The following is a 23,000-nucleotide window of genomic DNA, read 5'->3' as shown; positions in this document are numbered from 1 at the left end:
TTTTAATTGATGTGAGATTGTGTTTGAATTTATAACAATTATGTTTTTCATTAAAGGATTCTCGAAAATTTCATCCAAGTCAACTTCGTCCTCCCGAGCGCATTATTTGATCACATTGTGAAATAACCCAGATCGATCACACTTATTTGATCGAACAATATCTCTCTCGAGCCCACCAATTCCGTTCGTGTAAGACCCAAATCAGTATCGAGCTAACAAAATTTAGGGCATACCATAGACAGCAATTGTTAAAGAAAATATATATACTTTTCTGAATCTCATCCACAAACACGTCCTCTGTACTTATCGATTCCATTTTCGACCCTTTTGAAATTAGATACCCAAAAAGAAAATTGAACCGAGATTGATTCAAATCTTTAAAACCCTAATTTGAACCCTAATTTCATTTAATCAATATGCACTCCAAATAACCTAATTCGCTTTTGCCCAACATTTTGGCTAATAGGGTTTAATTTTTCACGGTTTAAAATCTCCTCCTCCTCCTCCTTCTTCTTCTTCCCCTCACAGTCCTCCCGATCAAGCCCTAAGTCTCTCTGCAATTGTTCGTTCTTGATACTCTCTCTCTCCGCCGCTAAGCAACTACTCTCGCTCCGGTCATCTTCCGGTTTCTTGTAGATTACGTCAATGAAAATCAATGTTCCGCCATTTTTGTCTCTTCCGCAGCTTTCGTATGTGTAAAACGTGATGATGTCGTTCGCCTTCAGCTTTTTCTCTTTCACGAATCGATTCCAGCCTCTGGTGAAGACGAAGCTCTGGCTGCTCCTCCAGTAACAGTATCGGAACTTCCATGTCTTCATCGATGTATCGTAGAAGACGATTTCGATATCGTCGCTGTTCTCCTCTGCACTCTCGCTGATGTACGGAAAGTGCTTCACTGCGTATTTTTTAGGGATTACGAGTCGATTGAGCTTTCCGACGTCGCTTGGTGTTAATTCCTTCTGGAATAGATGGCTGCAAGAGAAATGGCCATCGCGGTCTCCATTTTCAATAGTTTGGAGATTCTGTATATTCGAGTCGCTAATTTGAGACTTCGTTCGTAAGTAGGCGGAAAATTTCGAGGAATACGATCCATCTTTGATCATGCTGAGAATGGCGTCTATGGAGAATTTGCTTTGAAAATTCGGCTCCTCGATTGATAGGCGAGTCCATGGGAAATTCCGGTGAGAGTCTCTGGTGCGAAGCTTGATAGCGGCACTGTCATAAGCCATGGCAGCGTCTTTCTCCGATTTGAAGGTACCGAGCCAGATCCTCTGGTGGTTCGCATAGATCTGCGCTCCCCAGCGGCCATTCTGTTGCGGCACTACACCTTTAAATTTGTCGACGGTGGCTACATCATTAAGATCATGGTCTAATCTCATCCGCTTGGCATCAGGTAAGGCATAATCTGAGAAATTAGAATCTGAAACTTCATCTATGAGGAGAGGGGACTTAGTGAAGGAAATGAAGGTGGAGGATGCTTCGTCTTCCATGGTGGATGAGATTGGGAAATGGTGGGGAGGGAAAGTGGGATTAAAGAAGAGGAAGAAGAAGCCATGGTTGAAGTTAAGTTACAGTTGCAGGGGAGAGGTAAAACAAGTTGTCAATGGTGCTATAATTTTTTTGTTCTTTGTTTCAGTTGAAAAAAGGTTCAAATTGATGGGTGTTTTGGGATTTTGGAAGGTGGAAAGTTTTCAGAAACTAAACAAGATTTGGTTACTTTTGAAACAAATTAAACTACATTTGAAACAACACTAGCAAATGGAGTTGAGATTAATAACACTTTTCTTTTTTCATCTCAGGTTTCTTCTCAAAATTTCTCTTTATTTAGCATGTAAATTGTGTTAGTTGCTGTTCATCTGCCTATAACTATAAGAAATTATCCAATCATACATATATTTCTTGTTTGCAAACTCTCTGTTTTTTTTTTTTTTGTTAAATCATAATTTTGGGTAGTTCAAGTAGAAGGGATTCTTGTTCAATTTTAGAAAAGATGATTATATTTGACTTTGTCGCTCGATTTGGTGGGTAATCATTGAATTATTACAAATATTATGGGGTAAGATATTTTTGTTCAATTTTAGAGGATAAATTTATATTTATATTTGTCTTCTCCATAGATTATTGTAAGTATGGGATAAGGGATTCTTGTTCAATTTTAAACAATATATAAATTGTTACAAAAATCTATTCTAATTTCTAATTTTGTTGAAACTTTTGAAAGTTAAGTCCGGGTCCTTGAGGGATAATCTCAACCACTTGACCCTCATTCGATGCATCTACACTGGTTATTTCATATCCTCCTTTTTTCTTTTCGTATTATTTTGCTTACTAGTAGCATTATAAACATTATTATTACCATTATAAACATTATTATTACTCTTACTCCCGTCTGGATAAATCTGATCTCTTCTCGCCTACGTATATGGGATATTTTAAATTTTTCTTACCGCCTACGTATATGGGATATTTTAAATTTTTCTTACCGCCTACGTATATGGGATATTTTAAGAAGTGAAATCTTTCTTAGTCGCAGGGTCCAGAGAAAGAAGGGAAAATGTGATTTCACTATATTTCTGGTTAGAACAGGTTCTATCACTCGCAAGAGATTTCTTTTGATGGGAAATCTTTTCTTTCATCTCGGGAAGAAATATGATAGGGTTAATTCAAACCCTTTCAGTGGTATATCATAAGGAATTCAAACATAATTTTTTATATTATATAAAGTATAATGTTTAGAAGTATTTTTATTAATTTAGCTAGAAAAATGAATGAATTTTACATTTAACGTCTAAATTTGTTTTTTTTTAATAGTCATAATAAATTAAACGAAATATATATATATTTATAAATTATTGCTATTATTTTTACCACATAAAATTTATGGTCTATTTTTGGTGTAAGTAAAAAAACCTAAAACCAAGTCAAATGAATGTGCAAAAAATGAGGAAATTTGTAAGCAATGAATTTCCTATTAATTTGGATCTCATCAACAGCCATATTTTAACCTATAAATATGTCTAATTCACTCTCTTTCTCTCTCAACACAATCTCTCTTTCTCTCTCTACTCTTTTTTTTTTCCAAAAAAAGAAAAATCAGCCATTAGAGCTCAAAACCATTGGAGACCTAAGCTTTGGTTATTGATATTAGTTTGATTCAACACAATCATTCCTTTACCATAAATGACAAAAGGTTTTAGTTTTGGGGCCGACTACGATCATCCACGCCTGATTTCCCAATCTCGGTCCCCTCTTTTTCGTGTTCGATCATCTTCTCTGTCCCCTGAGTCGTTGTCGTCTCTCATTACCATTCCCGAACAAGTCACTCTTGCCCTTATCAAGTTTCGCAAAAAGGTCTCGACCTTCTGGCGTTTGAAAACAAGTTATTCAATGAGATCGTTAAACTCAACTCTTTTTATTTTGTTTTGTAGAGTTAAAAATGGATTCTTGGGAGGAAATCACCGTAAAGGTTAGAATTTTAGAAAACAATTACGAGACGAATTATAATTTATTATTATTATTATTTCGGATAATTTGATTTATTAATGGAATTGTAGATTGCTGAAGAAGCAGCAGAAGGCGTCAATGACCAGAATGACCAAAATGACCCAATTGAAGCAGAAGGTGTCAATGAAAACAGTGACCAAAATGACCAAAATGACCCTAATGAAGAGCCAATAGCTGTTTCTGTGCATAGGGAGAGACCCACTGTTTCAAAGAACACTGGAGGATGGAAACTTGCAACTCTATTATTAGGTCATCATTTTTAATTTTCTATTTTCTAAAAATTTCATTATTTATTTGAACCCGGTCCAATATGGATTAAAAAGATGGTTATTTTGTAAGATCGTTGAAAACCCGAGTTGAGATCTTACTGTTTTGGGTATAAGATCGTTGAAGGCCCGAGTTGAGAACTTGCTCTTTTGGGTATAAGATCGTTGAAGGCCCGAGTTGAGAACTTACTCTTTTGGGTATAAGATCGTTGAAGGCCCGAGTTGAGAACTTACTCTTTTGGGTATAAGATCGTTGAAGGCCCGAGTTGAGAACTTACTCTTTTGGGTATAAGATCGTTGAAAACTCGAGTTGAGATCTTACTCTTTTGTTATTAGATCGTTGAAAACCCGAGTTGAGATCTTACTCTTTTGGGTATAAGATCATTGAAAACCCGAGTTGAGATCTTACTCTTTTGGGTATAAGATCGTTGAAAACCCGAGTTGAGATCTTACTCTTTTGGGTATAAGATCGTTGAAAACCCGAGTTGAGATCTTACTCTTTTGGGTATAAGATCGTTGAAAACCCGAGTTGAGATCTTACTCTTTTGGGTATAAGATCGTTGAAAACCCGAGTTGAGATCTTACTCTTTTGGGTATAAGATCGTTGAAAACCCGAGTTGAGATCTTACTCTTTTGGGTATAAGATCGTTGAAAACCCGAGTTGAGATCTTACTCTTTTGGGTATAAGATCGTTGAAAACCCGAGTTGAGATCTTACTCTTTTGGGTATAAGATCGTTGAAAACCCGAGTTGAGATCTTACTCTTTTGGGTATAAGATCGTTGAAAACCCGAGTTGAGATCTTACTCTTTTGGGTATAAGATCGTTGAAAACCCGAGTTGAGATCTTACTCTTTTGGGTATAAGATCGTTGAAAACCCGAGTTGAGATCTTACTCTTTTGGGTATAAGATCGTTGAAAACCCGAGTTGAGATCTTACTCTTTTGGGTATAAGATCGTTGAAAACCCGAGTTGAGATCTTACTCTTTTGGGTATAAGATCGTTGAAAACCCGAGTTGAGATCTTACTCTTTTGGGTATAAGATCGTTGAAAACCCGAGTTGAGATCTTACTCTTTTGGGTATAAGATCGTTGAAAACCCGAGTTGAGATCTTACTCTTTTGGGTATAAGATCGTTGAAAACCCGAGTTGAGATCTTACTCTTTTGGGTATAAGATCGTTGAAAACCCGAGTTGAGATCTTACTCTTTTGGGTATAAGATCGTTGAAAACCCGAGTTGAGATCTTACTCTTTTGGGTATAAGATCGTTGAAAACCCGAGTTGAGATCTTACTCTTTTGGGTATAAGATCGTTGAAAACCCGAGTTGAGATCTTACTCTTTTGGGTATAAGATCGTTGAAAACCCGAGTTGAGATCTTACTCTTTTGGGTATAAGACTAAATATAAATCCACAAGAGTTATATTTATAGGTTTAATTATTATCAAACGAGATCTTAGCTCATATGGTACGAATATAAATAAATGATTCATTTTGAATATATTGAAACAGTTAACCAAGCGCTCGCAACCCTAGCTTTCTTTGGAGTTTCAGTGAACTTAGTGTTGTTCTTAACGAGAGTGCTTGATCAAGAGAGCGCCACCGCAGCTAACGGCGTTAGCAAATGGACTGGCACTGTCTACCTCTGCTCCCTCATTGGGGCATTTCTTAGCGACTCCTATTGGGGCCGATATGTGACTTGTGCCATCTTTCAACTCATTTTCGTACTGGTAAGTTAATTTCGATGTTATTTTGATTTAGAATCGAAGCGTCGTGAAAGTCGTGAAGGTGACGATTTAGTTACGTGTTGAAAATGTAGGGTTTGGGGCTACTATCCCTAACCACGAACCTATTCCTCCTAAACCCGCCGGGGTGTGGCAACGACGTACTAGACTGTGTGCCATCATCCATCAAAGGTGTGACAATCTTCTACCTCTCCATCTACCTCATCGCCTTGGGCTATGGCGGCCACCAGCCGACGCTCGCCACCTTCGGCGCCGACCAGTTCGACGAATCCAACAAGAAAGAGGTCAACGCGAAGCCGACCTTCTTCTCCTATTTCTACTTCGCTCTCAATTTCGGCTCTCTGTTCTCCAATACCATTCTCGTCTACTTTGAGGACTCCGGCCACTGGACGCTAGGGTTTTTGGTGTCCCTTGGCTCGGCGGTGCTGGCGCTGGTTTTGTACTTGCTTGGAACAAAACGGTATCGGTATGTGAAAGCGTGTGGGAACCCTCTGTCCCGCGTCGCGCAGGTGTTTATGGCGGCGGCTAAGAAGTGGAAAGTGCCGCCGGCGAGTGGAGATGGGCTGTTTGAGGTCGATGGCCCTGTTTCTGCCATTAAAGGTAGCCGGAAGATTCTTCATAGCAATGGCTGCAGGTACGATTTTCAAATCCTCAATTTGTAACCTAAATCCTCAATTTGTGCCTGGATCTTGCTGAAAAATAGATTTCGTGTAACCTAAATCCTCAATTTGTGTCTTGATCTGGCTGAAAAATGGATTTCAGGTAAGCTAAATCCTCAATTTGTGCCTGGATCTTGCTGAAAAATGGATTTCATGTAACCTAAATCCTCAATTTGTGTCTTGATCTTGCTGAAAAATGGATTTCATGTATCCTAAATCCTCAATTTGTGTCTTGATCTTGCTGAAAATGGATTTCATGTAACCTAAATCCTCACTCTGTGCCTGGATCTTGCTGAAAATGGATTTCATTTAACCTAAATCCTCAATTTGTGTCTTGATCTTGCTGAAAATGGATTTCATGTAACCTAAATCAACTACAGGTTTTTGGACAAGGCGGCGACGGTTACAGAGGACGACACAAGGGAATTGAAGAATCCATGGAGTTTATGCACAGTAACGCAGGTCGAAGAAGCCAAATGCCTAATCAGAATGCTCCCGATTTGGTTCTGCACCATCATGTACTCCGTCGTCTTCGCTCAAATGGCCTCTCTGTTTGTCGAACAGGGCGACGTAATGAACTCCACTGTCGCCAACGGATTCCGCATTCCGGCCGCAAGCATGTCCGCCTTCGACATCTGCAGCGTCCTCATCAGCACCGGCCTATACCGCCATGTCCTAATTCCTCTCGCCGGCCGTTTCACCGGAAAACCTAAGGGACTGACAGAGCTTCAAAGAATGGGGATCGGCCTCGTAATCGCAATGCTCGCGATGATCGCCGCCGCCGTAACCGAGACCAAGAGGCTGAAGTACGTAATTCCAGGAGAGAAACAGAGTTCTCTGAGTATCTTCTGGCAGGTTCCTCAGTACGTTCTTGTAGGTTGCTCTGAGGTTTTCATGTATGTCGGCCAATTGGAGTTCTTCAACGCGCAATCGCCTGACGGAATCAAGAGTTTAGCGAGTTCATTGTGTATGGCGTCGATTTCGCTCGGAAATTACGGCAGTATCTTGCTGGTGAACGCGGTGATGGCGATTACAACGAAAGGGGAAGACCCTGGGTGGATTCCCGATGACTTAAATTCCGGCCATTTGGACAGATTTTACTTCCTAATCGCGGCTTTAACGGCGATTGATCTTCTGATGTATTTGTACAAGGCGAATTCGTACAAAGCTATTCAGATCGACGGCGCTCCGGCTAAGGAGCGCGGCGGAGGGAAGGAGCCGGAGGAAGAAGATGAGATTGTTGGTAGAGTATAATTAGTTAGTGGAAGAAGTAATTTGATTAATTAATTATTTTAATTATTGTGATAATTTGTCGATTTAATAAATATACTGTAAGTAACACAGCTGTAGCATAATTTATGTAAATTGTAAAAATAATATCTTACAAAATTTTGTATAGTAGACTGTTTATGTTAAATATTATTTTAAATTTTTATTACGAAATATTATTGAATTTATTAGAATTTTTTTTATTTTTATGAAATATTATTGAATTTATTAGATTTTTTTTGTTTAGCAAATAGAAATAGAAATATTATTATGCTCTCTTATTCTTTGATTTTTATTTTATTCGAGTTTCTAGATTAAATAAATATTTATAAAATTTCAACTTTTTAAAATCAAATTAGATTTCAACTTGTAAATCTATTTTTTTTTAATAAATTCTATTTTTGTAATGTAGTCAAAATTATAATAATCACACAATTATTGTTTTTATTTTTTATTTTTATTTTAAAACTAATTTAATTTGAGACAAACAAAAATAAAAAACAAAGATTTTATATGTCTTTGAATTTGAGAATGTGGGTCCCAGTTTGTTATGGAATACTCTCAACGGAGAATAAAATATATTATTAAAACTATATATACATAGTTTAATATTTTTACCATTTAAAAATTTTCACGAAAAAAATATACTATTCAATCCTTTTCCTTCTTCTTGTTGCTGTATATCTCGTTCATACACATCTTCTCTTTGTTCCTCGAGCCTATAGTGAATTACAAATAGAGTTCGAAAATGTCAAATCTTTGATGATTCCATCATACGTGATTGAGTTGAAACTTCTGGATAGGTATCCCACACCTGAACTGAGTTCTGGGGGCTTCGGGTGGCAACATGCTATGAGGTGGCAGTTCCACTTATGGGGTCAAATCAATACGTTCGAAGAAGAAAGATTGGAATCTCATATCCTTACGCTGTTTCTAAGTATTTTTTAAAAAGCGGGACGAAGGGCTCGAGCATGCATTGTCTGTGTCAGTGACGACCTAAATTCTAGTTAGGTGACTTACTCGAGAGCAAGAGTAAATATCGCGCAATTGCATTGCAAATCCTGACATAACACGATGGTTATCGAGCGTTATAATGGCTCGATTACGATCAGGAGCATGAACACAAACATCAAACTCTCAATCACTTGAACTTGACTCACATCCATACATTTTTTTAGTCATCTTATCAAACCCTATTTTGACCTACTTTTCAAATCCGCCCCTCTTTCGCTTCTTGCCATATCTGCTCCTGCTCCTGCTCCTCCTCCTCCTCCTCCTCCTCCTCGTCTTCATTAGTTCCCACATTCATTTCTCCGGCTGCTTCATTCCCTGTTTTCTCTTCTTTCTCTGAGATTTCCCCTTCTTCCTTTCGAGTATTGGGTCCTGCTCGCTTTTATCTTCAATGGACCCCGACGGTGTTCGCAAGAGGGAGAGAGCTGAAACCGCCTTGAATGGCAATGGGGCCTTTAAGAAGTCCAAACCAGGTTCGTTTTGCTTCATAAATGCTCCTCTTGGGCTTTTTTTGGGCGTTCACAACGGTTTTGGTATTTTCTCGTTCAGCTGGTTCATGGGTTTGTTGGTGGCTTTTGTTTCCCTTGCTTGTAGTTGTAGCATGTGTATGCTGAAGTCCGTTTTGTTTGATTTCTGTTCGTTTTTACTACTATTGATAGTTTTGATGGACTTGTTATTTACTCTCGGGTATTGCTGTTCTTTTGTATACGCTCTAGCTAGAAGAAACTTGGAAGCTTATTCTAGAACAAATCTGAATAAATGAACACAAATTGTTGCCTTTTACCCTACCATGTAGCTTGTTCTTCGTTTGAATATATAGATGTAGGTATAGTGTTTTAGTATCCTCACTTGTTTTTTGGTTAATGATTCTAATATCATGTTCTAAGTTGTAGTATTTGAAACTACTGTTTATGGCTTCAACTGATGTCGATTTCACATCCTTTGCTTGGATGTTGGAACATAAAAAGTACATCACTCCCTATTGTCTTTGTTTTTGTTGATAGTTTTTCAAAATGGGATGTGGGTGTCTTTTGATTCCTCCTGCTGGCCGTTTTCACCGCATTAATTAATAGTGTGTTGTGTTAGCCATAAAAGATGTTAGAACAATTTGAGATATTTTAAGCTGGGAGATCAATAATTGGGTGAAATTTGAACTAAGGAAAGTTAATTAATGTTGTGCGACAGAAATGGACTCCTTATCTACTGGTTTAGGAAGCAAATCGAGGCCTTGCACAAAGTTTTTCAGGTTCAAATCTTAACTTATCTAAAATGAATTAATATAATGCCACTCAATCTATTGCTAACATCCTTTAATTTCCAGAAAGATTTACTTAATTTTCTCAAGCAAAATTATTGTTCTTTGGACTAATGAATTGGTTAGTTAAAGTTGTTTCAGGTTATGCAATGATGTAATCATAACAACAATCACTGAACTGAAATAGTTGATTCACAACAGTTCAGTGGGAATGTCTAAATTGAAAGCACTTTTGTATTGGATGCAAACTTGTTCTCTCTTAAGTGGATAATTAGTTCTTACTTGGATATTTTCAAGTAAGCAGTTCGATGCAGAATTGAATTGGCATTTAGGTTTTGATCAAAGAATTAAAAGTTATGGTAAATCATGTTCTATTTGTTCGAAAATTTCTTTTTTGCCTACCTCTATCCCGATAAGCTGAAGCCAAGACCTTCTCTTGAATTCTCAAAACTTCTTTCGCTCCATCCCCATGGGGGTAAACCAGAAATGTTTGGGTAGAGCCGGATCTAAATGTTGGCTAAACGAATTATTGCTTGTGTCATAAAGACCTTTATGTCCACGCCCCAATCGTGCTCAAATAAGAGAAGGAAACAAACATAAAATTCTTGAGATATTACAATAGGTTAGCTATCACATGAGCCACATTTCCATTTTTTTTATTTTAATTATATATGTATATATGAAAATCTGTAAATGTTATGCTAATTTTCCGTCTAGTTCATATGAAATTATTTTGTTGAACGATGGTTAAGCCCGGTTTAAGATTTCGGTTTCTTTTCCTGTTAAGGATTTTGGACATTACAATTTTCTGATACGGTAGTTCAACTTGTTTCTGTTGCTAAGTTGAAGAGTTGTCTTGAAATTTGATATCTTTGTCTGTTTTGGAGTAGAGTTATTGTGATCTTTACTTTGGTTGTTTATGCTCAAGAATCTTCATCGGTTTTTTGTTGGTTTCGTTAGATTTTGTATGAGTTTCGACTAGTATTCTAGATCGGGTTGCTATGGTGAAGTTTACTCGTCTTTTTGAAATAAAAATGCAGCACTTCTGGTTGTCCTTTTGGTGAGGGGTGTCATTTTGCACATTATGTTCCTGGTGGATTCAAAGCAATTTCTCAGATGAACAGTCCTGCTATTTCCCCTGGCATTAGAAATCCTGTCGCCCCTCCATCGTTTCCAGATGGTGTTTCTCCTCCGGCAGTCAAGACACGTTTGTGCAACAAATTCAACTCAGCCGAAGGCTGCAGATTCGGTGACAAATGCCATTTTGCTCATGGCGAGTGGGACCTTGGAAGGCCAAATCCTCCACCAGAACACGGTGGAATGGGTGGAGGACCACTAGGACAACAACCCAGAATGGGTGGTGGCTGGAATGTGCCTCCGCCACAACCCAACCATGGACCTGCTGCTAGCTTCGGTGCGTCTGCAACAGCAAAGATTAGCGTCGATGCATCGCTTGCTGGTCCCATAATTGGGAAGAATGGTGTCAACTCGAAGAATATCTGTCGAATGACAGGAGCAAGACTTTCTATAAAAGATCACGAGTCTGACTCTAGCTTGAAGAACATTGAGCTCGAGGGTACATTTGATCAGATCAATCTTGCTAGTTCAATGGTGCGCGAGTTGATTGCAAACGTCGGCGCAGCCTCTGCCAATAATGCCATGAGGCAGCAGCAGCAGCAGCATTCTCAGCACTCAGCAAACAACTTCAAGACCAAGCTTTGTGCTAATTTTGCAAAGGGTACTTGTACGTTTAGAGAAAGATGCCATTTTGCACATGGCGAAAGTGAATTGCGGAAACCAGGTATGTGAACGCCCACCACCTTCAGCGGCCTTGTAGCAGTGTTGAGTGTCTCTTCTTCTTGAACCAAATGTTGTTTTGTTTTGTTTTGTTTTGCTTTTCTTTGCTAGTTTTGGTAAAACGATGTCTGATCACTTGTAAGACGAGCATTTTTCATCTACATAGATATTCAGGACGAGATTTAAGTAAAGTGATCGATCAATATTCAACGTTGTGTCTACTCTACTGTCTACATTACGAATTTAAACATAATTTAACGGGTTGACGGGTTAAGACGCACAATTGTGTTTGAGTTATCTAATCTTGAACGAATTTCATGATCTTCGGTATACTTTCTTTGTGTTCTTTAAAATATTTGACAGCTAATTTAAGAAATTAAAGTAAAAAAACTACTGTATAATTGCTTCGTCAGGCCATCAAAAGGACTCTCATAGAGAAAACAAACAGAATTTCAAAATTTTCTTCACTACTAAATAATGATAATAATGGTACATTCAGAATGTCAAACAGAATGTAATCTAACACGCGCACCTCTACAAGAGCTCATGATCTATTGCGAAAATTTGTTCATTTTGCCTTGCCATTCTTTGAAGATCCCTTCTTCAATGGCTTCTTCTGGAGTTTCTTATTTGGTTTCAACTTGTTGCTTGACATTGATGAAGACTTCCCTCGTTGGTTTCTTTGTTTCTTTTCTTTTTTCACATTGTACATGTTGACAGCCTGAAAATCAAGATGAGGAATCCAAAATAGGCTTAGAATTTAATTTGATTACAAAATCAATTTGTTTCCCAGAAGTAATGAGCTTCACTTGCATGATAAATCATATACACGAATATCCATCACGTCATGATCTGTTTACATCACACGGTCCATTAGAAATCATGTTGAATCATATAATATACAAGCATAACATGGCAATCAATATGAGCATAACTCAACAAGCTAAAACAATATGTCCCAGCCAAAAGTTAGAAGGTTTGAATTCTCTTTCCCGCTCGCTGAACTAAAAAAATGGCAACAACCTAAACGAATTTACAAGAAAATAAAAGGAGCGGTGGTTTTAGGCCACGTGAGTATGAATAATCATTTTAAAACCACAAGAGTTACATGGAGCATCAAACAAGAAGATATATGCATTTGTTCATCCTTTAAAATGTAATGTGTAGTTTAGCAGTCAAACCTTATTAATATTGAGAATCTCGTGTGAATTCTTGGAAATTAATCTGTTAAGAACTTTCTCAGTTTGCTCTCTTTCTTGAGAGCCTATCCCTGTTCCCTCCACAACAGGCAGAAACTGCATCCAAACACAAAAAATGCATCACAATTTTTTACGATAAATATAAAGTAAACTGAAGCAAAAATGTACATCAACAGGCTGGTTCAGTTAACCTTGCGATATTTTCCTTGATGTTTCGCAGGTTTTTCTCCTGCTAACTTCTTGTCAAATTTTCCACCACTGGCTGTTGAAGTTGCTGCCATTCCAGCTACGTTTCCAAGTTCATCCTTGGTAATTTTCTTTGGTGCAGCTTGAGTTCCAGTTATAGGCAAAGCAGTGGCAGCTAGTTGAACGTGACTGATACAGTGAATTTTATTCTATCAAGAACAGATTGTGACAGGGAGGAAGGGAAGACATGATTGAAGATGAAAACTAAGATGGGCAACTTGAGAATAACAGCATGGATGATGTCTTAAGTGGAGTAGTTGACAAAAACATTTTTTTGGAAAACGTTGATCTAAGTTAAAAAGTTCAATGAAACTCGTGTATAAACAACGAAGTGGGGTACAACTTATATCATATTCAACAACCAAAACTGTCCTGAGAGGTAAAACCTTGGTAGAGCGCCAACTTTTGCAGCCTGCTTCAGATTCTGTAACTGATTCCTTTCTTGTTTTTCAACTCGGTTTTTCTTATTGGCTCGCCTTGCAGCAAATGGATCCACCCCGGGCTCTGCAAGACAAATCAACCATGCTCTTAACAGCCATTTCAGCTAATTTTACGTGTCTGAAGAATAAAGAGAAACCAGTAATTAAATTGGATCATCAGTTGGCTATCTGGATGTTGCGGCTTTGTGCAAATTTGCAAATCAAGTTCACAAAAAGCAAAAACATAACTTTCTAGTCATCTTGGCCTCAATTATGGGTATGTTCACAAAAAGAATAAATAGCTAGTAGAACAAATCATCATAAAATACTACCATCAGTCATCTTGGCCTCAATTATGGGTATGTTCTCCTCATCATTTGCACGATCATAACCATGGCGACGTTTCCATGAACCCGTCTGATCATCATACACTATCTTATCTTTTTTACGATTCTTTATGCCTGCAAGAGTTTGAAAAAAACAATAATTATGAATAAGTTCCACTTGGAAACAAATATATTGCTATCAGATTAACTAATTTTGTGCTTCTATTTCTTGTTTCAGTAGTTCTATCTTCTTTTTTTCTTTGGGGGATGTGCTGTATCAAATATACCCTAGCACAGGGCACACAAAGCAACTGACCTCTTTTTTTGGCAAAAAGCTCCCATTTTGTAGGAGGCTTGGGCTTTGGCAACTGGAAAAAGAAAAGAAAGATCATCTCAGCCAAGAACTACAGAATTAACATTTGCAGCTGCTGCTCATCGATACAGCACGATCAGTGACAGTGGTTACCAAGGGAAGAAATTTATAAAGTAGCACGAGGCCTTACAGGTTTCTCTCTCGGCAATCGTGTAGAAGGTGGAGGCAACCTCACGAGCGGACCATCTCTGTCTTCAGTTGAAGGCAGGTTGAAAAGATCATTAGCAATAAATTGAGCTAACTCTGCGCCCTTTTGCAGACATTCACTAACTAGATCCTCCCTAATAATCAAACAAAAAAATAAATTAGGCGAAGATGGTACCGGTATTCTTCAAATAATACAAGCAATTATATATTCCGAACATCAAAGAAGGAAGATAAATATTCACAGGTTAAGGATTTCTAATTTAATTGGCAATAATTTAACGCGTAAGAGTCACCAATGCAGACATAAATGTTCACGAACGTGCACCCAATGCTTATATCTACTAGAAATTCATCGTATGCGAAACAAAGGCCATAAAATCTGCACCACCGAATTTCAGAAAACAGTACAACGCAATGTGAATAGCATAGTATCGCAAAGCCAAAAAATACACCCCCCCAGTGTTCTTCAACCTCAGTGTGACAAAACACGAGAAATTCGGGGCAAAATTTTCTACAAACCTCGTTTCATCTAGCTACTTGAGATACGATATTCGAAAAAATTCGCGAGAGAGTGCGTACTGCAAGAAGAATCCGTCGTCCGAGTATATTTTGGGAGAGAAAAACAACTAACCTCGAGGATGAGAGAGAAGGATATTGATGGTGAGGATTGAACGCCATTAGATTCCCCAGGTCGATCTGAAACGGTTGTTGATTCTCCATCTCCATGTTCCGGCCACCTTACAACCTTTTCCGATTATGAGTTCGATGATTCTGCAATGTAAGGCTGTTGTATACCGCCGACGACTGAGGACTAATCTCTAAAACCCTAGCTACCGTTTTCTTCTCTATTTAATAATAATTATTATTATTTATACTTTATATAATTTCGTAACTTAAATTAATATATGATTTTTTTAAATATTAAATAAATATGACTTTATAACTTTTCTTTTACTAAAAAAATATGATAATTAAAATATATTTTTTCTCTCTGAAAAAATAAAATAATAATTATAATTATAATAAAAAATCAAATTAGTCCATGAAATATATATTTGTAAGACACATATAAATAGACATTGCAATATATTGTCTTTTGAACGGTCTCTACGATCTCGAGTTTTGAATATCCGTCCTTTATGCTCTAAAGTTGTCTTCTATGCAAGAGGCGAGCGTGTCGTTATGTCGAGATCCCAAAAGTCTCTTCCAAAACAATAAATATGTAGGAAAAGTCGTTGCAGCGTCTCGTTGTTGCGCTCTAGCACGTAATATATTTGGGAAAAAGCTACACTGTTGTACGCTAACGTGCATTTTAATTGATCTGCAAAAGCGTGTGTCGTGTGAATTTGCAACTCTTAATGCTACATTGAAGGGTTCGTTGGCTTTTGCATTTTTTTTAGCATTACAACATTGTCGACTTAGGACGTGAGCTTGATTCGTCCTTGATTATTGTATTCTGATCGTCCTCGTTAACTATAACACTTATTCAATCAGGCTTCGACAACTAGGTAGGGAGGGATGTGAGAAAGTGAAAATAGCGGTTATATCAATAGACACGTTTGACATGAGAACTTGATCTACCGAAACATGATTCATTTAACTTAAATACTGTGCACGCATTTGATATGTTTGAATTTCAACATTAGATCACCTGAAAAACTCGAGCAACTCAACTACTAACCCGGAAATTTGCTCTGTTTTTGTGAACTTTCTAGAGAGAGAAAGCACATAGAACTTGAATTTCGATATCCGAAGCTTCTCAGAGTGAGGGAGAGGCTTGTATTTCTCGTTTCTGCAACCCTAAGAGTGAGAGGGGAAATGTTTATGCTTCTTTTCAGCAATTTCATCGAAAGAAAGAGCGTAAGTTTTGTATTCTTGCAGCAAATTTCTACAAAAGAGGAAGAAATCATTCGGATTCTCTGCAAATTTTTAGAGAGAGAGAGAGAGAGAGATGAAAGAGTTCAGATCCAAATCGAAATTATGTTCTAAGAGTCGAGAAGATCTGATCGTAAGCACAAGCAGAAAGTTAGACAAAAAAAAACGCAGAAAGTTACAAGAAAACGCATAAAGTAGCGAAATGAAAGGCGAAGACAGATCAAACCGACTGAATCGAGAAGAAAACGGCTGCCGCTTTTGCTCTTTTCCTTCCCCGATTTCTCTGTCCTTCCGTTTCCTTTTCCGTTCGAACAGTCTTTTTTGAATTTTGAATTTCCCCTCCTCGCCCCTATCCCCGTTCTTGCAGTCATTTACGGAATTGCCCCCATAAATCAATATTCATTCAATAAAAATCTTACTTTTTACTGTCTCCCTAATCGTACTCAAATAATTAAGACGAGATCACCACTTTTCTTAGTAATGGACTTTCTTCCGCTCTTCCTTACTTAACCTTAAATGTCCATTTATAGATTCTCGAACTTCCGAGCTAACCAGGGATGAAGATCATTCTGGAAGAAAGCCTTCCTTCCCTGATTTAAGGCTTTAAGGCGACTTATGAGCTTATGGTCAGAGTGGACCATATCATACCATTCTGGAGAGTTGTGTTTGGTATTAGAGTCATGCCCTAAATTAGCCACGTCAATAGAATCCCCAAATGTCGACACAAAGGACTCTAAAAGAAAAGGAGTCGAGGCTTGATCAAGGAGAGACGTACTTTATTCAAGGGGAGGTTAGAGACAGCGGGACTAATATTATTGATAAACATGTCGGAATTGAAATAGTTTTAAAATTTATTAGTATAGTAAAAAATTTTCAATATTTAATAATTTAACTAATTAATTTAAAAATATATTGTTAATTGTTGAAAAAAAAAAAAAATATATATATATATATATATATATAATCGTAAAATATCAAGGGGCAGTAACGTAATTACGTGAAAAGATTCTACCCTTTTTGTAAAATGGAGGTTCAAAGAATATAATTGGGCCCCACAAAAGCAGTAATTCTTTGGTTCACAAACAGCAGGCAGCAGCAGAACCAAAGAAGAGTAGATTAGTGTACAAGCACGAGGCAGCTACTGACACCAAAAGGTTGCTTTTTTTTCCCCTCCTTTTCTTTGGCTCCATCTTCCATTTCCCTTTCATTTACTTCATTTTCGATAAAGTTGCTTAAATTTGCAGCTCTCTCTCTCTCTCGCTCTCTCATACACCCTGTTTAGGGTTTCCTCTTTTGCGATTGCCAATACCACAGGTGATTCGTCTCCATTCTTCTTATCTTATCTACATTTTGTGTATCTTTGAAATGTATCAATGTTTCTGTGAATATTGTGTCTGTGTTACTTATTTTGAGTTGCTACATTTCCGTTTTGGTGTTCCAGATGCTTGAATCTTGCGTTTAAGTTGTCACATTGAGGAGGTAGTTACTGAACTGTTTGTTATGTGGATTGGTTTTGGTTCGAGTTTGTGTTGTGTGTTTTCTGCTTGTTCTTTCATGTTTTTTGTTCTCCCTTTTTTTTTTTTTAATGTTTGTTATTTTGAAATTTGTTACTGTTGTTGGGTTTTCTTATGTGTCACTGTTTCTTGTTCTTTGAAATTTTATGTGGGAAACAGGGAGATTTTGGAGCTTGAGAGTCTGAAGGAACCAAATGTCGTCCAGAGGGGGATCTGATCAGCCTCCTCCACTGCAGAGGAGGATCACGAGGACGCAGACGACGGGGAACCTTGGCGAGTCGGCGTTTGACAGTGAGGTTGTTCCATCGTCGCTCAAGGAGATTGCGCCGATCCTGCGTGTGGCTAATGAGGTTGAGTCGAGCAATCCCAGAGTTGCTTATCTATGTAAGTTTGGACCAATGGTGTAATGTTGATAGGTTCTTATCTTGTATCATAATTAAGTACTTGCTGCTTGCTTTGAAAAATTGCTGCTTTTCTTCTTGATTTTTTTTTCATGCTAAACTCAACACTTATTGTTTGATAAGAAATAACAAACTCTACACTAGTTAGGTCCTGTTGGATTGGACCCGTTTTTGTGGTTAGTTTATTGGCTCTTATTTTTTTGGGCTTATTTGTTTTTGTATGCCTTTGTATTCTTTCATTTGTTCAATAAAAGTTCGGTTTCTTACCAATTGTTGTATCAATTCGAATGTCGGTTACAATTCAGCTTACATTGTGGGGCTGCACTGACAAGTTTTGTAATGGCTCAAGCACACCGCTAGCAGATATTGTTCTCTTTGGGGTTTCCCTTTCGGGCTTCCCCTCAAGGTTTTTAAAACGTGTTTGCTAGGAAGAGATTTCCACACCCTTATAAAGAATGCTCCGTTCTCCTCCCCAACCGATGTGGGATCTCACAATCCATCCCCCTTCGGGGCCCAACGTCCTCGCTGACACTCATTCCCTTCTCCAATCGATGTGGGATCCCCCAATCCACTCCTTCAGGGCCCAGCGTCCTTGCTGACACACCGCCTCACGTTCACCCCCTTCGGGGCTCAGCCTCCTCGCTGGCACATCGCCTAGTGTCTGGCTCTGATACCATTTGTAACAGCCCAAGCACACCGCTACCAGATATTGTCCTCTTTGGTTTTCCCTTTTGGGCTTTCGCTCAAGGTTTTTAAAATGCGTCTGCTAGGGAGAGGTTTCCAATCCCTTATAAAGAATCCTTCGTTCTCCTCCCCAATCGACGTGGGATCTCACAAGTTTATATCCTTTTACCTTGTGCTACACCTTTGTGCATTATGATTCTGAATTTCTGTCAAGCTGCTTGATTGGGAGTTGCAAGTCTCTTCGCTTAAATTGTTGATGGTCCATATGGTTTGCTTGCCAGCTTTTATAGTTTGAAACTCTGAAGTATTGACTTAACTTCAAATCAATGAGTTGATGCATGGTGCGTGCAGCTAAACCTACTTTTTTGGTTCAAGTCAATGTTCTTCAAGCAATCTAACTGGTTTTTTGACAGCGATGCTATTCTAGTTTAAGGTGGTTGACTTAGCTTCTGGTTTAGGGTGGTTGGCTTAGGCTCTCATCGTTTAGTTCTTGGACCTATACTACTGTATTTTCTAGAAGCCACAAGCGAGAGATATCTGTGCTTGATGTACTTATCAACATTCGAGGTGGCACCTTGAGTCTCAGTATATGCATTGAAACTTTTAGTGCGATTTTTAAGGAACTCAAATCAAATGTATGGATGATTCAGTATGGGGCGATATTTTTTGTCTTTTCAATTTGGAAGGGCATGAACACAGCTCAATAATTATGATGATTATTTTATATTTTGTTCATGGACATTGTGCATGATTTGTAATTTTTATATCTTTATCTTCCTGCAGTTCTTATAATATGAAATGTTTCTCAAACTCTTTTATGGTGACTGCATATAAATGTGCCTTTTGCCTATCTTTTGGTTGTTTCTAGTCATTAGCCTTTCTGGTTTCCCGCATTTGTGAGATGAGATAATTTTGTTGTTTATTTATTTCTTATAACATTTTCTGTTTTTTTTTTTTGAAGTTTTTGGGCCATATTTTTAATCTATGTATTTTGTAATTGTAGGTCGGTTCTATGCATTTGAGAAAGCCCACAAGTTAGATCCAACTTCAAGTGGGCGTGGTGTTAGGCAATTTAAAACCGCTTTACTCCAACGGCTTGAAAGGGTTAGCTCTCTCTTCTTTTATTTTTTTCCCTTAATTTTTCTTTTCTCATGAGTAGTTTGGAATTTAGATCTATATTCTTGTTTTTATTTATTTTGAAGCGAGTTTGATGATTAATTTCTGGATTTTTAGTTTATGGTAGTTATCCGCTCAAGTGCACCCAATTTTTTTAGAACACTACATTGACTCTCAACTAAATCATAGAGAAATCATCTACTTAGAGTGTGTATGGTAATGGTGTTCATTTTGGTTAGGATTATTAGCTTGTTAATCTTTGCTCATTGTTCCCGTTTCTTTCCAACCCTGGCTATCATTGCTTTCATGGATCACTTGGATCGGGTTTTATACATTTTAATTTTTGCTATGGAAGAGCCCTTTCTAAGTGGTAATATGTTGAGCTGTCTTATTTTTGTCTCTTTTGTTGCGGTTTCATCTTCATTCAAATTCCTTTATTGGTCACATTTGGTTGTTTGCATTTAGGGTGTATTTGCATGCCAATCTTGTTTCTCTCGCTTTGTTTTTCCCTTTTTACCTTCTCATTCTATTCTCCATGTCAATTCATAAATATCTCTAAATTGGTTGCGCTGCAGCTTCTTGGTGGTTCATAGAGGACCACCTCTATTATTTTATCAAGGGATATTCCTTATGGCTTTGGGTCTTGAGTAACGCGTTCTTTCTGAGTGGGCAATGAAGGTTATTGGCCACATTTTACAATAGTACCATTTTGAAACCCAAATTTGGAAGTTACTTTCTTGGAGCATTTTGGCACTTGTTTGGCTGAGCGTAGATTTATTGAACTATGCCATATAAGAAGTCCTTTATATATATAAGAACTTTGAACCTCGTTCCTTTATATATACATATTCAAAAGGGGGAGTGACAGCCAAAGGGTCGGGGGAAATGGGAACCCCTGCCCAAGAACTAAACGATGAAAGCCTCCCAATCATAATAGTACAAAAGAAATTTTGAATGCAAAGAATTCCGCCAAGAGGTCTAGTTCTTTAGATAATTAGAGGCACAAAAGATGAATTTGACACCCCAAGGCCTGTAAGTAAGATAGTAGCAGTCTTGCTAATGAGCCATGACCCAGCTTGAGGTCCTTTTTTGCTTTGAAAGAACAGATTATTTGTTATGCTTCTGTTAATTTTCATATATTTCTCTATGTGTGTGGTTAGTAGTTGCTGTATGTTTCTTTGGTTTCTATTTCAATTTGTTTGTAAACGTTATTATTCTCCGACTGCAGGAGAATGATCCAACCTTAATGGGAAGAGTAAAGAAAAGTGATGCCCGTGAAATGCAGAGCTTCTATCAACATTATTATAAAAAATACATCCAGGCTTTGCAAAGTGCTGCCGATAAAGCTGATCGGTAATTTTTTTGTTAGCTTGTTGTGGTTTTAGTTAATTATTGCATTTTTATCCATCTTGATTATCTACCCCATGAGAAGTTTGGCCGAAAAGGGACAGAAGTCTTTGAAGAGGAAAAAGAGGATTGTAGGCATTGTTTGGGATTGCAATATAATGTTGGTCCTGTTCAGAGTGAAATTATTACCGTTACTTTTCCTTATGTAACGGTGAAGAGATTTTTGGATAACTGTTAACATTTGTTTTCCTCTAGATTGTTCTTATGGAAGATTGTGGGAGTTGGAGTAGTTCTTTCTCATATTGGAGAATAGCAATTTCATGTGTTTACTGACATCATGTTAAAAAAATAGTTACAAGAAACAGCTTTTACGAACTATTATACTGGAAGTACTCCAAACTTTAATTCGCTTATGTAAAATCTCTTAAGCTTCGTGGTTTAAAAAACTGGTGTGTTTTTCTTGGTCTCGATTTTACTTTTCCACCATTACACATTCTGCCTCCCTCCTTTTATTTAAATGTTTGAATGGAGCATTAACCTTTCGTTCTCTTTTCTGCATACAGTGCTCAGCTTACTAAGGCATATCAAACTGCTAATGTTCTCTTTGAAGTTTTGAAGGCTGTTAACATGACCCAGTCCATTGAAGTTGATCGTGAGGTGAAACTGAGAACCTTTTCTATTACCATTTTGTTGGTTTTTATGAAAATCTTATTGGTGTTTTTCCCTCCTGAGATAACCCAAAATTTAGTGGGAAACAGGCGAAATTGAAACTTGTTGGACAATTTTTTGCCAACTTTGAAGTCAATGCCTGCATCTCAGTCATCATCTTCTGGTATCCTCAATGAATGATATCATTGATTTTTAATTTTTTTTATAGATTCTGGAAGCACAGGATAAAGTTGCGCAGAAAACACAGATCTTTCTCCCATATAATATTCTTCCTCTTGATCCTGATAGTGCAAATCAGACGATTATGAGATATCACGAGGTTTGATAATATCTGCTTGTTGATTTATCGACATAATGAAATCGTCTTCAGATTAATAGTTTCTGATAAATAACTGCAGATCCAAGCGGCAGTTATTGCCCTTCGTAACACTAGGGGCCTTCTTTGGCCAGCTGATCGCAAGAGGAAAGATGGCGAAGATATCTTGGATTGGCTCCAAGCAATGTTTGGGTTTCAGGTAACAGAATGACCTGAATTTCTCTTCTTTATTTGACATTGCATTAGAGGTTTGCGTGACTGTTGCATTTTCTTATTTAACGTAGGTGCAATAATTAGAGTGAAATGTTATCGAGTCGCATATTTCCTTAGGATTATTTTGAATAGTATTGACTTGAATGCAGGAAGGAAATGTTGCAAATCAAAGGGAGCACCTTATTCTGTTACTTGCAAATGTACACATTCGGCAGTTTCCAAAATCTGATCAGCAGCCCAAGGTCAGTAATCTTCGGCAAATATATATAGCAGATGGACTTGATAAAGCCTTTATATCTATTTATATATACACATTTGAAGATTTGCAGTGGTAAAGCCATTTCCCCTTTTTCCACTCTTAAGAAAATTGCTTTTATTTTAGAAGAAAGGAAGCAAAGCTAAAATGGTATGGGGCCGTACAAAAAGGCAGGTCAATCCCTCGAATTGGAAACACCAATTAAGTTTTCAAGAAAAGTCTCCAAGAATTGATGGGGTTATGTGGGTCGTGTATTCTGTATCCTCTCCTGAGAACCTTAACTGCTCTAAAAAAGCCTCCTTTTCACCCTCCAATTGAATGATATAAAGAATGGTAAAAAAAAAAAAAAAAAAAAAAAAAAAAAAAAAAAAAAAAAAAAAAAAAAAAAAAAAAAAAAAA

The 23,000-nt window shown here is 37.6% G+C and overlaps 5 protein-coding genes across 10 annotated transcripts in view; 3 read left to right on the top strand and 2 right to left on the bottom strand.

Annotated features, from left to right (window-relative positions):
* Nucleotides 1-300: 300 nt before the first annotated feature.
* On the bottom strand, nucleotides 301-1,490 carry LOC111432991 (AP2/ERF and B3 domain-containing transcription factor At1g50680-like). Its single transcript, XM_023069854.1, has one exon. The coding sequence runs from the start codon at nucleotides 1,488-1,490 to the stop codon at nucleotides 408-410; it is 1,083 nt and encodes a 360-aa protein (XP_022925622.1). The 3' UTR covers nucleotides 301-407.
* Nucleotides 1,491-1,508: 18 nt separating this feature from the next.
* On the top strand, nucleotides 1,509-7,564 carry LOC111434222 (protein NRT1/ PTR FAMILY 7.1-like). Its single transcript, XM_023071622.1, has 6 exons — nucleotides 1,509-1,587; nucleotides 3,429-3,466; nucleotides 3,555-3,753; nucleotides 5,277-5,494; nucleotides 5,584-6,143; nucleotides 6,549-7,564. Exons 1-6 carry the CDS (start codon nucleotides 1,509-1,511, stop codon nucleotides 7,420-7,422), a joined length of 1,968 nt encoding a protein of 655 aa, XP_022927390.1. The 3' UTR covers nucleotides 7,423-7,564.
* Nucleotides 7,565-8,602: 1,038 nt separating this feature from the next.
* LOC111440970 (zinc finger CCCH domain-containing protein 14-like) lies at nucleotides 8,603-11,721 on the top strand. Its single transcript, XM_023077820.1, has 3 exons — nucleotides 8,603-8,921; nucleotides 9,634-9,694; nucleotides 10,744-11,721. The coding sequence occupies exons 1-3, from the start codon at nucleotides 8,840-8,842 to the stop codon at nucleotides 11,510-11,512; spliced, it is 912 nt and encodes a 303-aa protein (XP_022933588.1). The 5' UTR covers nucleotides 8,603-8,839; the 3' UTR covers nucleotides 11,513-11,721.
* LOC111440969 (ribosome biogenesis regulatory protein homolog) lies at nucleotides 11,452-16,387 on the bottom strand. Of its 3 annotated transcripts, XM_023077818.1 has the most exons (10): nucleotides 16,316-16,387; nucleotides 15,892-16,098; nucleotides 14,842-14,981; nucleotides 14,194-14,344; nucleotides 14,007-14,058; nucleotides 13,697-13,825; nucleotides 13,332-13,449; nucleotides 12,891-13,074; nucleotides 12,682-12,795; nucleotides 11,950-12,221 (listed from the first exon to the last, which is right to left on the bottom strand). In XM_023077818.1, the coding sequence occupies exons 3-10, from the start codon at nucleotides 14,934-14,936 to the stop codon at nucleotides 12,069-12,071; spliced, it is 996 nt and encodes a 331-aa protein (XP_022933586.1). In that variant the 5' UTR covers nucleotides 14,937-14,981; nucleotides 15,892-16,098; nucleotides 16,316-16,387; the 3' UTR covers nucleotides 11,950-12,068. The 3 variants fall into 3 exon arrangements, with proteins under 3 accessions (XP_022933587.1, XP_022933586.1, XP_022933585.1); XM_023077819.1 differs by lacking the exons at nucleotides 15,892-16,098; nucleotides 16,316-16,387 and adding an exon at nucleotides 11,452-11,658 and having other exon boundaries at nucleotides 12,033-12,221; nucleotides 14,842-15,058; XM_023077817.1 differs by having other exon boundaries at nucleotides 15,892-16,373.
* An 833-nt stretch (nucleotides 16,388-17,220) lies between these two features.
* LOC111435616 (callose synthase 3-like) overlaps nucleotides 17,221-23,000 on the top strand; it is a 20,573-nt gene continuing 14,793 nt past the window's right edge. The window contains exons 1-10 of one of the 4 annotated variants that reach the window (XM_023073052.1): nucleotides 17,221-17,239; nucleotides 17,330-17,399; nucleotides 17,527-17,564; nucleotides 17,759-17,983; nucleotides 19,688-19,788; nucleotides 21,029-21,153; nucleotides 21,711-21,804; nucleotides 22,025-22,135; nucleotides 22,215-22,331; nucleotides 22,495-22,587. In XM_023073052.1, the coding sequence (XP_022928820.1) occupies nucleotides 17,794-17,983; nucleotides 19,688-19,788; nucleotides 21,029-21,153; nucleotides 21,711-21,804; nucleotides 22,025-22,135; nucleotides 22,215-22,331; nucleotides 22,495-22,587 (831 nt within the window). In that variant the 5' untranslated portion in view covers nucleotides 17,221-17,239; nucleotides 17,330-17,399; nucleotides 17,527-17,564; nucleotides 17,759-17,793. Of the gene's footprint in view, nucleotides 17,240-17,270; nucleotides 17,400-17,526; nucleotides 17,617-17,758; nucleotides 17,984-19,687; nucleotides 19,789-21,028; nucleotides 21,154-21,710; nucleotides 21,805-22,024; nucleotides 22,136-22,214; nucleotides 22,332-22,494; nucleotides 22,588-23,000 lie in introns of those variants that run through there. The other 3 variants (XM_023073059.1, XM_023073066.1, XM_023073041.1) reach the window with 3 other exon arrangements.

The sequence above is a fragment of the Cucurbita moschata genome, unplaced genomic scaffold, assembly GCF_002738365.1.
Source record: "Cucurbita moschata cultivar Rifu unplaced genomic scaffold, Cmos_1.0 Cmo_Scf00003, whole genome shotgun sequence".
Lineage (NCBI taxonomy): Eukaryota > Viridiplantae > Streptophyta > Magnoliopsida > Cucurbitales > Cucurbitaceae > Cucurbita > Cucurbita moschata.
This window is presented reverse-complemented; position numbering and strand designations above follow the sequence as displayed.

Coding starts and splice junctions, on each gene's coding strand:
- LOC111432991 (XM_023069854.1), bottom strand. CDS start 1,490: ATGGAAGACGAAGCATCCTCCACCTTCATTTCCTTCACTAAGTCCCCT.
- LOC111434222 (XM_023071622.1), top strand. CDS start 1,509: ATGGTGGGGAGGGAAAGTGGGATTAAAGAAGAGGAAGAAGAAGCCATG. Junction 3,754..5,276: donor ACTTGCAACTCTATTATTAG/GTCATCATTTTT, acceptor ATATTGAAACAG/TTAACCAAGCGCTCGCAACC. Junction 6,144..6,548: donor CTTCATAGCAATGGCTGCAG/GTACGATTTTCA, acceptor AATCAACTACAG/GTTTTTGGACAAGGCGGCGA.
- LOC111440970 (XM_023077820.1), top strand. CDS start 8,840: ATGGACCCCGACGGTGTTCGCAAGAGGGAGAGAGCTGAAACCGCCTTG. Junction 8,922..9,633: donor CTTTAAGAAGTCCAAACCAG/GTTCGTTTTGCT, acceptor GTTGTGCGACAG/AAATGGACTCCTTATCTACT. Junction 9,695..10,743: donor CCTTGCACAAAGTTTTTCAG/GTTCAAATCTTA, acceptor ATAAAAATGCAG/CACTTCTGGTTGTCCTTTTG.
- LOC111440969 (XM_023077818.1), bottom strand. CDS start 14,936: ATGGAGATGGAGAATCAACAACCGTTTCAGATCGACCTGGGGAATCTA. Junction 14,059..14,193: donor GATTGCCGAGAGAGAAACCT/GTAAGGCCTCGT, acceptor TTCTTTTTCCAG/TTGCCAAAGCCCAAGCCTCC. Junction 13,450..13,696: donor TGAGGCCAAGATGACTGATG/GTAGTATTTTAT, acceptor TTTGTCTTGCAG/AGCCCGGGGTGGATCCATTT.